At 42.6% G+C, this 17,053-nt stretch overlaps 1 protein-coding gene across 3 annotated transcripts in view; it reads right to left on the bottom strand.

Annotated features, from left to right (window-relative positions):
- Nucleotides 1–17,053, bottom strand: part of ZSWIM8 (zinc finger SWIM-type containing 8) — a 91,005-nt gene that overhangs the window by 55,845 nt on the left and 18,107 nt on the right. For 2 of the 3 annotated variants that reach the window (XM_090057373.1, XM_090057372.1), the window contains exon 2: nucleotides 1,845–1,998. The exons of the other annotated variant lie outside the window; for it this stretch is intronic. In XM_090057373.1, coding sequence (XP_089913499.1) covers nucleotides 1,845–1,998 — 154 coding nt within the window. The remainder of the gene's footprint in view (nucleotides 1–1,844; nucleotides 1,999–17,053) is intronic. 3 annotated transcript variants of the gene reach the window in all.

Here is a 17,053-nt window from a genome sequence, read left to right as displayed (position 1 = left end):
GTATAATGAATGGTCATGCTTGTCCAGGTATTAAAAAGGATAGTTATTTCTCAAGGAATACAATGAGCACTGTCTTCCTAGACAATCGACAGGGTTGGAGTGTAGCTGTAAAAGCCTTCCCTTCAGAGGGTTCTGGATATACAGTGAATGCACATGTGCATGCAACCCACAACTGCAGAAGTTTAGATAAAAGCTTGATAAATTCAGAAATCAGAACAAAAGCAAAAAGGTCTCTGACCAACTAAATTACAGATGCCATTTAAAATGGCCATCTGCTTGCTCCATGTGTGTTTTGGTCTCGCAGATCCTTGAATTGCTGCAACTAAAAGGCCCATGTAAATTCAAGTCTTCTATGCTAGCTGTCACCACACAGGAAAGATCTGGGAGTCACTGTGGACAGTTTGCTAAAAACATCAGCTCAGTTCTCAGCAGCTATCAAAAAGGCAAATAAAACGTTAGGGATTATTAAGAAAGGAATTATAAATGACACTGAAAGTATCATCATGCCCCTTATAAATCCATAGTGTGTTGACACCTTGAACAATGTGCTGAATTCTGATCTCCACACCTCAAAAAGGATATAAAAGAACTAGAGAAGGTACAACAAAGGACCACAAGGATGGTTAGGGGCAAGGAGAACCTTCCATATAAGGAGAGACTAAAGAGACTTAGCCTATTCCATTTAGAAAAGATGCTCTAAGGGAATATGATAAGGGTTTACAAAATACTAAGCGGTAAAGAGAAATAGGGATTTGTTATTTACTCTCTCACAATACAAGAACTAGGGGTCCCCCCCCAAAAAAACAACAAAAACAAAAAACCTAGTAGGTAGTAAGTTTAAAATTAACAAAAGGAAACTTTTTCACATGTCATTAAAATATGGAAGTCATTGCCATGAGATGTTGTGGAAGCTGATGGTTTATCCAGATTCAAAAAGGAACTGAACAAATTCTTGGAGTAAAGGGGCATCATTAGCTACTGAGCATGGGAATACAGCCTCTGAATTGGAACTTCCAGACCTTAAATGCTGGAGACTAAAAGCAAGAGAGGAACAAGGAGGGGGAGAGACCTGGTCATACTCAGTTCACTCTCTATCACTGTGTGACACAGGATACTGAACAAGATGGACTTACAGTTAGGGACCTACTTAGAGTTTCGCAGATTTCACAGAAACCACGAAATCCAGAACTGTCTGTGACATCAGAAAAAAAACAGCTTAATAAAAACAAGATGTTGGCTCTCCAACTGGAGCCAGCAGTCCTTGCTGCCAGGACGGGAAGGTGCCAACTGGCAGGGCAGCAGGAAGGGCAGCAAACAAGACGGTGGCTTCCCCTTCATCCCTCCTCCCCCCCACTGAGGCCTCCCCGCCAGTAAGTGTGTGTGTGTGTGTGGGTGGGGGGGGGGGGGCTGCATGAAAAGGCAGCTAACAATCAAGATTGCAGTGCTCTCCCTCCCCCCGCCCGGGGCCTCTCTGCCAATCAGCACCGAGGGGGTGTGGCTTCTGCACCAATCAGTGCTGAGGTTTGCGACTGCTGCAAAACAACCACACAATAAGAACTTTATGCCACAATCAACCTGCAAAAATGGATAAGTTCTCCCACAATTTACATAGACCCCCTACCTATGGTCTGACCCAGTAAATAGCAGTTCTTATGTTCTTTAGGATTTCAGACCCCTTGGGTTCTGCCTCTTTAGCAAAAAAGGTTCAAACCAGAGAATAACCTACACAAGAACATGCCTGAGCAACAGATATGAACAATGCCAGGGGAGGCATGGACACCTAATCTGCATAGAAAGCAGAGCCTGTTTCAAAGCACAAATGCAGTGGAAGCAATCTCTATTACCTGATATCCTCCTCATTCTCTGGGAAACTCCAGAAGGCGATCCGAAGTTGCAGCTGTTCAGGCACTGGTGGGTAGACTTTCTCCACCACCTCAAATGGAATGTGAAATGCTACCTGCTTTGCAGACAACTCCACCAATGGGATCACCAGCCCATCTAACAAGACAAGAAATGTTAAATGCAATTAGCTATACGGAGTGTCAGACTAACTGGAGGCTGAAAAGGAAAGGGGAGATAAACTACAGGGTTTATTCTCCTCTTCTTCCCATCAAGTTGAGAAAATAGTTCAGGAAATGGTATCAAAAGCTTTTGCTGAATTGGTCATCTATCAATTCAGTGTCTATTGGTAGCCACACCCTGAAAGATATACATTCGCAGATGACAATGTGTTTGCTAGGAAGAGTAGTCAGCTGGCCTCAGTGACTCAGAACCTCTGCTACTTGGGAATGTTGAGTCACATAAAACTCTCTCAAGCTAACCAATACATACATTTTCACTTATTACAATAGAACAGATAACACCCCGAAGTAGGTACAGCTTTTTTTTTTTTTTAATTGAAAGAAAGAGTGAGAAATTGTACATTTTTATTTTGGTGTGCCCTCAAAAAACAGTCCAAGTGCTCTTCAGCTCAAAGCTAGTTTAAACTGCACAAATTTCACTGCTTCATATATCAATGATATTTAAATGACCAATGGGGCCACAAAAAAACCCTTTGCTTTGTGATTAAATACAGGGTTTTTCATAGCCATATTAAATTCTAACAAGATAACCTAAGCTTCACTTGTCTTCTAAAAAAATCTCATTAAATGAAAGTCTCTCTCCACCTATCTCCAAAAGCACTAAAAGAAAAGAAGGAAAGGCAAATTGGTGGGCGAAGCAGAGGAATGGGAATCAGCAGGCCTGAGTCCACTCCCTAGTTTGTCGGTCTGTGACCTTTTCATCTTAACCACCTGCAAAAAGAGTATAGTATCTCCCTATCTAACAAGGATTTTGGAAAGTTAAATACAAATCTGAAAAAATGCTCAAATCAAACTCCAGATGTTGCCAGTCTGCATGGCACAAACATTTCATGGTACTCAGAAAGAGAAAGCTCTCTAAAGACTCAACCCTTCTCCAAAGACGGTTATAAACGACTGCAAGACCGTTTCAGGCTGGATATAAGGAAGAATTCCTTTACTGTCCGAGTCCCCAAGGTCTGGAATAGCCTGCCATCAGAGGTGGTTCAAGCACCTACATTGAATACCTTCAAGAGAAATTTGGATGCATTATCTTGTTGGGATCCTATGACCCCAGCTGACTTCCTGCCCCATGCGCAGGGGGCTAGACTCGATCTTCCGAGATCCCTTCCAGCCCTAATGTCTATGAAATCTATGAAACTGCAATACCCAACCAGCTCCCATTTTCTACCATTGCAATTTAGCAGAAAGATTTGCTTATTCCACACAAAATTCTACAGACCCATGACTGGTCCTAACTGTTGATACAGAGATACTAAGCAGACACTATTTCCTGGAGATGGGACTACTTTTTCTTAAACCTCCCCCCCCCACCCCCACGCACACAAAAATCAGTCATCAAATTGTATTCCAACCCTTAAGCTTATCGTACTCTAATCTTCTCAGATCATCTAACTGGGAACAGAACAGTTTTCTGCCAAGGTCTCTACAACTTTTGTGCTTGAGATCTGAAGACCAGCTCCTAGGCCACTGAACAAATAAAAATAGTTGATCTCTAGACATGTTAGTTTGAGTTTAACGTTATAGTGCAATACTGCACAGAGGCCCTAAACAGGATCAGGGCCTGACTATGCTGGGCACTAGATGAATGTGTCAAAACAATCCCTATGATAGAGTTTACAATGCTCCTTGAGAATGAAAAACTCTCCCTGAACTGATCAACACTGCCAATTAAGGATGGCTAAGCTGCAAGGCATATGAGGATACGTATGATCTGGCTGCTAAAGAACATATCAGAATGCACATGCACAAAAAGGTTAAGGCCATCCATGAAATTATGGCATTTCCTAACTCAGGTCTCAACTTTGTAACCTAAACAAATTTTCTTTTGAAAGCAGTTAAATGCAATAATTTATTCTTCTCGCTGCCACCTTCCATGTGTCATTTGTCTTTACTTTGCAGGTTCTTCAGAGGAGGCACAGTTCTTTCCTGCACGTTGATACATGACTGGTGTGAAAGGCCTGACCCTGACTGGAGAGTCCGGGTGCTTAATGTAAATTTTAAACAACTATGCCAGGGAAGACATTAAATCCAATCCTTACAATTTTAATGTCAGCTATTTTTTTCCTTTTGCCCTCAGCTGCACAGCGCAATCTGCACTCCTGGAGCTCCAACCCTAATGAAAAGGGAACACACAACAGCCCAGTCTACAAGGATTCATTCCCCAGCTTTACTGAGATTACATCCTCGTTCATCACCACAGTGGCTCTGGTTCACACCTGGCCCTCCAAAACTCTTTGCCAAGTGCCTAATAATACATTCTCAGATATTTCACATTACATCTCTGTCTCCCTAAGCAGCTTCTAAAACTCCACTGGAAGCCAGAATGTAATCCAATCTGGTCCTAGACTTTCCCTCCCCACCAGCCTCTACAGCAACATTTCAAAGAAAAACCTAAGCACTGATGTCACACAGCACTCTCCCTCCCTCTGCCTAGAAACAGCCCTCCAGTCAGAACAGCCTGCGAAGAGACAGGGTGGGATAGGGCCTTGCAAATTATACGCAGTAAAGCAGCTAAGATTTTGCCCAATACCAACAGGCCTGTCAAACAGAGGGATTACACAGACAAACATGGAAAGAACACATACAAATTTTCAAACATCTGCATTGCTGACATTTGATTATCGTACAACAAAATTAGACAAACTAAGCAATATTACCTTCCTTCCCTCAACTAGAGCCAATTAATGGAGCCAGTCCTTTGCTGACAAAGGGATTTCCCTCCCCTCCCCCAACCATAACTGGAAAGATATGCTTCTGCATTTCTTTCAATCTGCAGTTAAAACAGGGCCCCAGTTTGCAATGATCCCAAACAAAAATGGGAAAGATAAGACTGTAAATTTAAGTTTTGATAACAGGGGGATGTAGCTGCATATAACAGGTTGGAAAGAGACTTACCCTATGTCACCCATTCTCTGTTAGGAGTTTTACACTTTCTGCAACTGGATTAGTCATCAGAACCACAGGGTAATTTTATTAGTGGAACCTCATTCAATTTAAAAACAACTTATTTTTAACCACCATAAGTAAAGGTTCAGCAATAAATTGATACCTGAAATAATTATAACTGAATAAAAAGATTGTGCTTTTCAACAGTATGCGTTGTATACATTCAGTTTACCCTATTAAACTAAGGATTTTCACCACACACTACAAAAGGAAAAGAAAGCAATAAAAAATTAAAATGTGATTTTAAAATGCAAAAAACTGACATGCGCTTCACAGATGGGTGAAATACCTGAAACTTTTAATAAGTATATCCAAATAATTATTAGATTGCAAATCTGTCACATCCCTCTGTATATGGATTTAGTGCTGGCAATAGAAGTTGGATAGATAGCATTCAAAGACTGAATCTTACAGTTAAACAGCCAGAGCACAAGCATTCTGTTAGTAGGAGAAAGTAATTCAGTCACCATGTCCTCAAAATAAGCTGAAGGTGTCAGTAAATACCAGTTATTATGGTGGCTTATGTAATGCAACTAGTCTCCCTACCTGAAAGGGGAATGAGACCGTCAACCCCAGACTGACTTCGCAGCCTTCAAAGCTCTAAAATAACAATCACCATCCTTAAGCCAATCAAGCAGATCCCACCTTTGGGACTCGCAAAAAGCTTAGCTACACAGAATGATTTAAACTGTTTCCCCCTTTTTTTCCCCTTTAAAAAAAAAAAAAATTCAAATGACAAAGGTTTTCAGACTTGGATATCTCTTCAGCAACAGGGCAGGCTTATGCTCTTGGAGGTGGGATATCAAAACTTCTCAATCCAAATCAGATGTTGCTTTGAGCCTTGAAGAAATGGTCTGAGTCATAAGAGAGCTAGCATGTGCAACAGCTTGTTACTGCAAATAAAACCTTCCCTATCGATAACTGTCATCCTTTGACAACTAAATACATCACACTTAGTAAAGCACCAATCTCTTGGTCCCAAGAATTCCCACATTCCTCACTCACCCTTCACTGGTATCTGGCAGCAAGTTAACAGGTGAAAACATGTGGAATGACTATTAATGAGTATGAGCACAATAATGTGTAGGATGAGAGCTCCTGAAAATCTAGAGCAGTTTCTACTGTCAGTGCAAAAAATATTAACAACAGTTGGATAAAACATGCCACACAAGCCCCAAAGATTCCAGCAGGATGATGCTGCCTCTGGTACATCATCCAAGTATCAGGGAGGCAGGCAGTAACGCAGGAATACTGGAATTGCACTTGAGAAAGTGAGATAATAGCAATTTGGAATGAATCAGAGCAATAGAATGTGGAGGTGAATAAACATTATAGAGAAGGGATAGGAAAGACAAACCTTGGAGATCAAGGATGATGATGATAAGAACCCAACACTGGTTAGGCGTTTTGCATAAACAGAAAGCTAAGTATATTTTACAATCAGTCTTTTAAAGACCTAATCAGGAAAAAAAGAAATCGAGATGCTGTTAAGGAAATGAAAAGTAAAAAAAAAAAATCAAGAACTTACAAAAAAAACCACCAAAAAAATGAAACCAAAAAACCCCCTTTTGTTCCTAAGGAAACCTGTCGGACTGGCTAAAGCATCAAGTAAAGCCAACTTTTTAAAATTACATTTTGTGGAGGAAACGTCTCTATTCTGAATGCAGAGAGAACACTTCTGAGATGAGGAGGAAGTGATTTAAAAAAAAGTGTGGAAAACAACATATTTATTGATATAGGAAGTTTTGGCCATCTAACTTCTGAAGTCATACATAATCTCCAAGGAAAAACATGTTAGGAAATGAAGAAACATGTCTGAAGAAGGATTAGAGGAAGGCTGAAGACTAGGGATGAAAGTCCTATTTCTTAAATAAACACCCACTGCAAAAAATCTACAAGTATTAAAAATAAGAGTAAAATGATCTGCAGTCAAGATGTAATTCACATTTGTATAAATGGAAACATCAGGAAAACAGAGAGGGGAAAAAAAGCCAAAAAATTTACCCATGAATTAGAGAAGCGGAAAGAAAAACATTTTAAAATGTGTCTGAGAAGAACAAAGAAAATAAGAACCCTGCAAACAAGGTAAAGAAAAACAATAACTTGTAACTGAGCTACTGAAATATTCCTCCAGAAGCAATAAAAACAATTGTAGCAAGACAGGCAGCATGGTCCAGGTAAAGATTAAGACATGAAGAAAAGAATCAGTATTTTGATGAAAAACTGACATAAAAGCAAGACAAACATTATCTCAGGGACAAATATGGCCACGTTTGTAAGGCAGACCCCACCCACACCAACTGCTGCTATGTCTTGGGAAACAAAGTACCTGAAGACTAAAGAAAGATATGGTTTTGAGTCTTGAAAAGGGAGTCAGAGAACATAATCCACAAAAGAATTGACTTGCAGATTAAAGCATCAGTAAATAAAAACCCAGGTACACTAGACTTTGCCGTAATAGAAATGTGAATTAGGGATGTGTTCTTTTTATACCAGCAACACATCTAGTACAAACACTGTTTATACCAGAATAAAGTGTTTCTGGCACTTGGCTTGCTTCCCTTTTGGAGAAGCAGTATAAGCCACTCGTATGACCAGGGGACAACAGGGCAGGCCCTATGAGGAGAGGCTACGGGACCTGAACCTGTTCAGCCTCCAAAAGAGGAGGCTGAGGGGGGATCTTGTGGCCCGTTATAAACTTGTCGGGGGGGGGGGCGTGGAAATCAGCAGGCACTGGGGGAGTCACTGTTCCCCCGAGCACTGCCAGGAGTGACCAGGAATAACGGTCACAAGCTGGCAGAGGGTAGGTTTAGGTTAGATATCAGGAGGCGCTACTTCACAGTCAGGGCGGCTAGGGTCTGGAACCAGCTTCCAAGAGAAGTGGTGCTGGCCCCTACCCTGGGGGTGTTTAAGAGGCGGTTAGATGAACATCTTGCTGGGGTCATTTGACCCCAGCATTCTTTCCTGCCATGGCAGGGGGTCGGACTAGACGATCTGCTCAGGTCCCTTCCGACCCTAGTAACTAGGAAACTATGAAAACTACTGACAAATAGAGGTGCATCAATAGAGATTTTGGGGGCTGATACCGACAACAGATTTTTAAGAAGGCATATTGACCGATACCGATCTGATTTGTGATACAGCTGTATGCAGTCCACTGTAGTGGAAGGGGAGTGGGGAGGGAAAGAGCTGGGGGGGGAAGCGGGGGTCAGATCAAAGTCACCTGTGGTGAGGGAGGAAGTGGGGCACTGGCTGGGGTAGCACCTGTTGCTGTGTGAAACCCAGAAAGCTGGGGGGGGCAAATGTGCCCCCAAATGTGCATGGGGTAGGGCAGGCTGCAGCTGCAGGCTGGGGTCAGGGCGACACAGGGCTCTTCCTGGCAGGGGTTGAGCCGGGCTAGACTCGGAATCGGCTGCTGCAGCCACCCCAAGTTTCACCATAGCCCCCACTCCCAGCACCACCACCAGGAACAGCCCAGTGCCACCCCGGCCCCAGCCTGCAGCTGCAGCCCCCCTGGCGCACCTTCCCAAGGTGTGTGCAGCAGCATGAGCCAAAGCTCCCAGACAAGTTTCATAGCTGGTAGGGTTAGAAGGGACCTGAGCAGATCATCAAGTCTGACCCCCCTGCCACAGGCAGGAAAGAATGCTGGGATCAAACAACCCTGGCAAGGTGTCTGTCTAGCCACCTTTTAAAGACCCCCAAGGTAGAAGCAAGCACCACTTCCCATGGAAGATGGTTCCAGATCCTAGCCGCCCTGACTGTGAAGTAGCGCCTCCTGATGTCTAGCCTGAATCTACTCTCCATCAATTTATGGCCATTATTCCTTGTTACTACCAACAGTGCATGGGGGAACAGGAACTCTCCCACTGCCTGCAGGTCTCCCTTGGCCAGTTTATAGATGGCCACCAGATCCCCTCTCAGCCTTCTTGTGTGGAGGCTGAACAGGTTCACGTCTCGTAGTCTCTCCTCGTAGGGCCTGCCCTGCTGCCCCCTGATCATGCAAGTGGCCCTCCTTTGGACCCTCTCCATGTTGTCCACATCCCTCCTGAAGTGCGGCACCCAGAACTGGATGCAATACTCCAGCTGCAGCCTGACCAAGGTCAGATGGAGAGGGAGGATCACCTCCTTGGACCTGCTCGTGATGCATCTGTGGATGCATGACAAGGTGCGATTAGTCTTCCCAACTGTGTCCCCACATTGGTGGCCCATGTTCATCTTGGAGTCTAGAACGACTCCCAAGATCCTTTTCTGGTTCTGTGCTGATGAGAAGGGAGTTCCCCAGCCTGTAGGTATGCTGCTGGTTCTCTCTCCCTAGGTGCAGTACCCTGTACTTGTCAGTGTTGAATCCCATCTTATTTTCAACCACCCACCCCTGTAGCCTGTCCAGATCCAATTGCAGCCTGTCCCTCCCTTCAAGCATGCCCACTTTTCCCCACATCTTAGTGTCATCTGCAAATTTGAACAAGGTGCTTTTCACTCCCTCATCCAAGTCACTGATGAAGATGTTGAACAGTGCAGGCCCGAGGAACGAGTCGTGGGGGACCCATTGCCCACATCCCTCCAAGTCAAAAACGACCCGTCCACTACCACTCTCTGGGTGCAGCCCTCCAGCCAGTTACCAACCCATTTGACTGTGTAGGTGTAGATGTCACAGTCCCCTAGTTTTTTTTTAAATGAGAATGGGGTGAGAGACAGTGTCGAACGCCTTCCTAAAGTCCAGAAAGACTACGTCCACTGTTACCCGTCTCTAAGGATTTTGTGACCTGGTCATAGAAGGCCACCAGGTTGGTCTGACAGGACCTGCCTCTAATGAACCTACGTTGGTTGCCCCTAAGCATAACCTCTCCTACTGGCCCCTCATGGACATGCGCCAGGATAATTCTCTCAAAAGGCTTACCCAGGATCGAGGTAAGACTAACTGGCCTATAGTTTCCTGGGTCCTCCTTCCCCCCTTTTTTTCAAAATGGGAACTACATTGCCCCTCTTCCAGTCCTCTGGCATCACACCAGAGCACCACGAGTGCTCGTCAAGCCATGCCAGGAGTCCTGCGATGAACACTGCTAATTCCCGCAGCACTCTGGGGTGGAGATAGTCAGGGCCAGCTGATTTAAATATGTCCAGTCCCTCCAGAAGTTCCCCGACTAGATCCGCACTGACCCTAGGCCTGGGTGTGCCTCCCCTGGGGCCTGCTCACTGAAGACGAGAATTGTTCTTTGACAGAGCCATACCCCACCTGTCCTCCCTGTTCTATCCCTCCTGTACAGCCTATAGCCTTTGATGTTCACCGCCCAGTTGTGCGTTGGATCCCACCATGTTTCGGTGAGCCCCACTATGTCTGGGTTTGTCTTAGCTAGCAGAAGGGCAAGTTTCTCCTGCTTGCTCCCCATTCTACAAGCATTAGTGTATAGGCATTTAAGGCCTCCTGAAGGTGTATGGACTGCTTCCCTAATTCCACGACTATCCGGGCATGTCTCTTACCTGGGTATTTCTTGAGTTTGTCGTCAGTCTTGGCTGGGCTGTTCTTGTGGGTGACACTTGGTTTGGTGTTCCAAAGCTCCCTCCAGCCTCATCCTCCCCTTCCCCAACAAGCTATGGCTCCATCCTGCACTCCACCCTGCCCCAGGCTGGGCAGTGCTTGCCCCAGCCCCAGTCCCCCCTTTACTATGGGAGCCTTACCTGCCCCCCACCCCCCACACATACTCCTCTCCCCCTTCCCATTCCACAATTGGACTTACCAGCTACACTCAGCTCTCCAGGCTGCAAGCATGCACAGGCATTTTATTGGCCAAATTATGAGCCACATAAAGCCGATTTCCGATGCACTCAATTTTCTTTACATCAGTGCCCATCTGATATCAGACCAATATATCGGTGCACCTCTATTGACAAAGCACCTTTTTCCCAGCAAAAGTTGCGTTTACACTAGAAGAGCTTGCACGAAAAATGTATATGTATAGTTGTACCAGATAGGATATTTTAGAAAAGGCTATCGGGGTCAGTGATCTACAGACAATGGACCAGATCTGGACTGCAAAGAGGTCCAACCATACCCAAGAATTAGGCAATATACAACTGCACCAAACCAGCTGTCTCCCTCTTCAGCACCTTCCTCTGCAGCCCTCCCTGCAGAGCAGTCAAATATCTGCAGCCAGGGTAAACCACAAGCTCCCTGATCCAGTCCATGGGCTATAAGGAAGGAAGATTTAAGGCCCATAGCCAGGGGCCAGGTGGCAAGCTCTGGCCCACTGGGGCAAAAGGTTAACAACCCCTAGCCTAGACTAGAACAAGTTCCAAACAACAGAAATGTCTGAAGGAGACTGCATTCAAACTAAACTCGAATATAATGTTTTTTGATGGAATAAATTAACTTGTGGATAAAAGGCATATTGAAGGAGATTGGAATAAACATGAATTTCTCTGGAGAGCCATCAAGTGCTGTGAGGTCACAAGAGATACAAATAGGACTGGTAACTGTGCTTAATATTCTGCACCTTCATTACTGAGTTACACTCTCCAGGAAATTGTTAGTGATGATACCTGCAGCTCCTATCATACATAGAAGGGTAGAGCAATATAGAGTAGAAAATAAAAATACAACTGGAATTGATCTGACTAGTCAAGATGAGACTCAGTGGGAAGACAAAGCATAACTGTCCAGTTCTGCACCCTGAGCAGTGGCAAGTGTACAGTGCAAAAGCAGTGGCCATAGGAAAAGAAACATTCATCCTTTTTTGTTACCAACATGCACTGCCAAGCAGCCATTTAAGTGGATTTCCAGCAGCAAGAAAAGGAGGTGACGGCTTACCATAGAGAAGTGAGCCTCTGGCCATTGCCCCTGCACCATGTACTGGCATGGCTAAGGGCACAGAACTGGCCAATTATACCTCTGATAGAGCTCTGTCTTTACCCAAAGTCTCATCTTGACCTGTAATATTTGTTCAGCTCTAGTTGTAGAAACACACCTGCACAACTCAATTACCTGTGCAAGACAAAGCAGCCATGAAACTTAAGTCCCATTAAGCACAAGAATCTATCTTCCTCCTATCACTACCCAAAACAAACTAGAGAGTTAGCAATTATGGGAGGTGGGCTTAGGAAGCATGCCTTGCATTTGAAATGCAGCATCTCAATGTTCTCCGAAACCTGAAAGCTCTAATTTCATTGTCTATTTACACACAACGTTTTCCTCTACCCCTTGAAGTCTGTTCTCCCTCCACTTCATTGCCTCCTCTGTGAAAAACTACTATTTTTTTTTTTTAAAGAATTACTAACTACAGCAATTTTTGTTTTCCATCTCAAGCCTTGCACAAATGTATCATGCTTGTTAATAAATGTTCGCTTTCACATTTGGAAAGCACAACTTGGAAAATAAATTTCTGAGAGAACGTGCAAAGTACTTCTCATGGGCACTAAATCCAAGGCAAGGTTAGTTTCAGACCAAGTGATCAAAACCCAAGAGAAACCATAGCTTCACTCGTTTTTCCTAAACAAGAACATTTTTAAATCCAAAACATCATTCTAAAAACTCACGTGCAGAATAAAGGGAACATGAGAAGTTGCAGTAAAACAAATTGCAGGTAAATGAAAATACAGGACTTCCCTTTTCTTCTTCCAAATCTCTTTAACATATACCTCTTCTATGAAACCAATGAATGCTTCTCCACCCTTTCACATAAAGGACAGAAGACTAATAAAACAAATCATGACCCAAACTACTCCTTCAGTACCTCAGTAAAGTTTTGCTCGTTTAGGCCATGATCATGCTGATAAGTATAGCAATAGGCCTCTGTGCAAAGTAAAAATACATTTCTACGAAATCAACCTGTAGGTTCAAGGCCTTCAACTGTAAGCTACTTGTGGCATCTATGCAGTGATCATGCCCGTTTCTGTATAGTATACTTAGTAATAGACTCCTCTGTTCATGTGTGCTAAATGTTTTAAAAGCAGACCTTACTTACACAAACATAGGTTAGGGGTGATGTTACACTGTAGGCCACTGACTGCCAGCTTGATACTACAGTTGCAACTGGAAGCACTGCTTTCTCATAGTTTAGGTACAGAAACAGCTCTCTTACAGAGCACAAGTGTCACTGTATTCTATACTCGTGAGACATCTGACATGTAGATCTGAACTAAAATTTTCCTACTGAAAAAGCAATATTTAGTGCCTTAAAAGCATGACCTATAAGGAGTAAGAGAAGAAGAAAATGCTTTGAGATGTGGGGGAGGAGAATATTGCTCCAAAACCAGATGTTACTGCCTGAAATAACAGGAGGAGATATTATTTGGCCCCTGGAAACTCAAAGCCAAGAAAATAAGCTGAAATTTAGAAGAACTCAGAAGTTAGCTGACAGCAAGAAACCTTTTTTTTCTGGAAACAGATGAACTGCTAACACTATTATGGCATTATCACACGTATTTAAAGAAAGGTTAGATCTATGCATGTTTGGAGGAGCACAAGGTCTGAAACGTTAGATATGAGGAGGGGCAGATCTGACCTAAAATGACTCCTGTCAAAAGCAGTCAGTTGCTAAGAATGCTGTAACTGGCCTTGGTAAAACAAGCTGCTGATCTCAATCCAGTTCACAATGGACAAGTAAACACAATCACAGAACACTACAAAGTAATTGGAGCTAATAGACTCCCTTAAGGCAGTTGCAGCAGAGGAGCCAAGAAATGAACAGGCACAAAGAATGAACTCTATTGCCCGAGAGGTGATAAGAAGGAAGAACACTAACTGGAAGGCTTGTGATGAAGCTTATGCTGCCATAGCTCTGCTGTAACCATTTTGGAGACAAAGGAATCCAGTCACCAAGGCCATGAACTGGCACACTGGAATATTAGAACTTTATACTTATAAAGGGGGTAGAGGGGAGGGGACTAGGGAGTTCCAACCCAAATCTCAAATGGACTCTGCATAAAACCAGCCTGAACTTGGGAAATCCAGCTGAATGCTAAAACACTAACTCCTACCTTCTTCCAACTGATTTCACTCCACTGCTGATCTACAATTCTATACTAACTTCCACTAAGAAGCACAAAAAACTTTATAATTGCAAGCCAGCCTCAATATAACTGTTTAGCCTCACTTCATAGAGGGGAGGGGGAAGGTCGAGCAAAGATGTGAAGTGACTTAACCAAGTGACCAAGATCACTCAACTAGTTAAGCAACACCTACTTAAAAGAGACAAGGAAGTCTTCTTTCATCCCTCCCTTCCCTGTCTTATATTCAAATCACTCTATTTGACAGCCTGCTCTCTGCATGACCTCTCTCAGCATCTGATAAAAGTGGGTTCTTGCTCATTAAAGCTTATGCATCTCTGATTCAGTTGGTCTATAAGATGCATTTCTACCCTGCCATCCACTAAATTAGTTTCATATAACCTAATCTAGACTTGTCTCAGCAAAATTTCCTCTAAGGCTATCCACCTAAAAAGGGGCTCCTGAAGCCCAGCTTGGCACTGAACCAGCTAGCTACAAAGTGGATTGAGAGTAATTCCTGGAAGAAGCTATACAGCAGAGTTCGCATATAGTGTTTTATATGGAGTACAGAAAGCTTTGGAGCAAGAAAGAGGTACTGAATATCTTTTCTACTGAAGTTTAGTCAAGCTCATTCAGAAGAAAGCGCAAAGCAGAAAAAAAGCCTGATTTAAGCTTTAAGCTTACTTTTGACAAAAAAACTGTCTGAGGGGGTTTTTTTGTTTAATACCAGGATAACTGAAGCAGTTAGCCTTCCTGCTGTAAAATGCTCATGAAAAGAAAAAAAAAAAGCAATTTGGTTTTACAACCCTGCAAGTAGGGCAAGGCAAACTACAAGCAGGGGTATGTTTTTGACCTTGCACAGCTATCTTCATCTCCCTCCCACTGCTGCTCACCTCCCCACCCCCCAAAACATCTGGGTCCTTTGCCTTCACTATGATTTTATAGTATTATAGTTAACCCACATTTAGTTACTTTCTTCTTGGCAATGAAAATATAGCCTTAGAGAAACTAAGCCATCAACATACAAGTGGAAGATCTAGCCATCTAGTCAGAACTTAATTTAAAATTATTAGTGTATCAATTTACCCATAGGACAACTTCAAAAAAGTGCCGATCAGTGAGAATGCATAATATCATAAAATTAGATTTAGAGTTCAGGTAATTCACCTGTTATTCTCCATACAGACCTTACTAGAGATAATTAATACCATACAGACCTCAGTATTAGTATTATTACAAGACCACAAACCAGGGTAACCCGATTTATACTGATTTCTTCTCATAGAAAAAAAATCCATTTCAAAGGGGTGCAAGAAACCTATGCAAAAAAGGGATCAGGAATAGAATCTATATTTACAAAAGAATCAGCATTTACAGTTTGTTTTTCAAAATAGATTTATGACATAATGAAGGATAAGCATCAGATATAATCAAAGAATACTTTAAGTTCTGGGGGTCCACATCACTGTTAAACCACAGGAAAATAGCTTAAAAGATGCACAAGACAGATGCAAAGTGGAATAAGCATCACAACATTTTATGTAGAATATATCTGACATGGCTGTTGAGAGGCAATACCTGGTAGACACACAAATCCCAGATGTGCAGATTAGTCAGGGATTAAATACTCTTGCTTACTGGATAAATCACAGCTACTATCTGTGCATGATTTTTTCCTACTGAGAGCTACCACAGAATGTTTTAAGGTACAAAAATCTAATTTACAAGAAAAGGGCATTTCATTTATCTTCAGGTGTGCACAGACCTTGAAAGTGAACTTTTTAAAACATGATTTATAAGCCAGAATCAAATTTAGGAGTTATTTAGTCTGTGAAAAATACTGAACACTTGGAAATAGCTTTGGGTTAGCCAAAATATTCGATTGTTCAAACTGTTCATGTGTTTTGGGTTGCTCTCTCCAGGTTTCCATTAGAAAATGCACAGAAGTACTAGCATATACATTTTATACACTTGGAAACTTTTTGACTTTTGGAAGCAACAAATGAGTCTTATCTTCAGTCCAGCCTTAAAAGTCCATTCAAAAACTGAACACTGACATGTTTTCTTTTACTTCAAGCTAGTGTCAGATTTTAAACACATGGCAACTTTAAAAATGCTGAAAAGCTAGACTGAGTTTGGTTACTTTTTTTAACAGATCAGTGCAGTCAAACCAGACCAGTTTGAAGTTTCTAAACTTTGGTCATTTATGAAAGAACATTTCTGATAAACCCTTACTAAATTATATGTTTTTCTCCAGGTGTACTTAATTGAGCAACTGAGCTAGTTTAACAAAACTGAAGACAGAGTGCCATCCCTGCAATAGATAACATTAAGCATAGAAGTTGCAGAATGCTGCAGCCCAGAAAGATTTTGTTCAAGTAACTGTGAGCAACTGGAAGAGGCCACACACTTAACTGAAATAACTGCTATTAGCCAGTGCCTCAAGTAAGTACTTGTATACATACATACATAAAGAACAGTTTCTAGGTGCAATGCCTTCTGAAGCTTCCCCAACCCCCATCCCACCCAAGATGACACCTATCCTTCCCAAAGTGGGCATTCCACCACTGAAAGGAGGTCTGCAACCAGTCGCTGGTGACATATGTAGCATCTGCATGATTGAATAGTGAAAGGCTTATACGTAAAAAGGGAAAAGAGTTTTCAAAAAATTGTCAAAATATATACAACTCCCCTTATACAACTAAACTAAACTCATAAAGACAAGAACCCTCAACCCCATTTGCAAGGTCCAAAGGCAGATAACAGAACCAGCATCACGAATGTCACACCAGAACACTGGCCATCTGAACCTGTCCCTTCTGAAATAAAGAGATCTGGTAAAAGAGAGATACAAGCCTCTTGCTTTCTGCTAAGGAGTTAAACTGATTTATTTCTCAATAGTCACCACTTGCTTTCACTTACACACAGCTAGATGGCAAAAGTAGGATCAATAGAATAGGGAGCAAAATTCCAGATAAACACTTGTTTTAAAATCATTTAACATTCACCGAGTCCCATCTCTACTCCATGCTAGCTCTCCAGCT

Source organism: Crocodylus siamensis, chromosome 7 (genome assembly GCF_052110815.1).
Source record: "Crocodylus siamensis isolate JL-2025a chromosome 7, ASM5211081v1, whole genome shotgun sequence".
Taxonomy (NCBI): Eukaryota; Metazoa; Chordata; order Crocodylia; family Crocodylidae; genus Crocodylus; species Crocodylus siamensis.
This window is presented reverse-complemented; position numbering and strand designations above follow the sequence as displayed.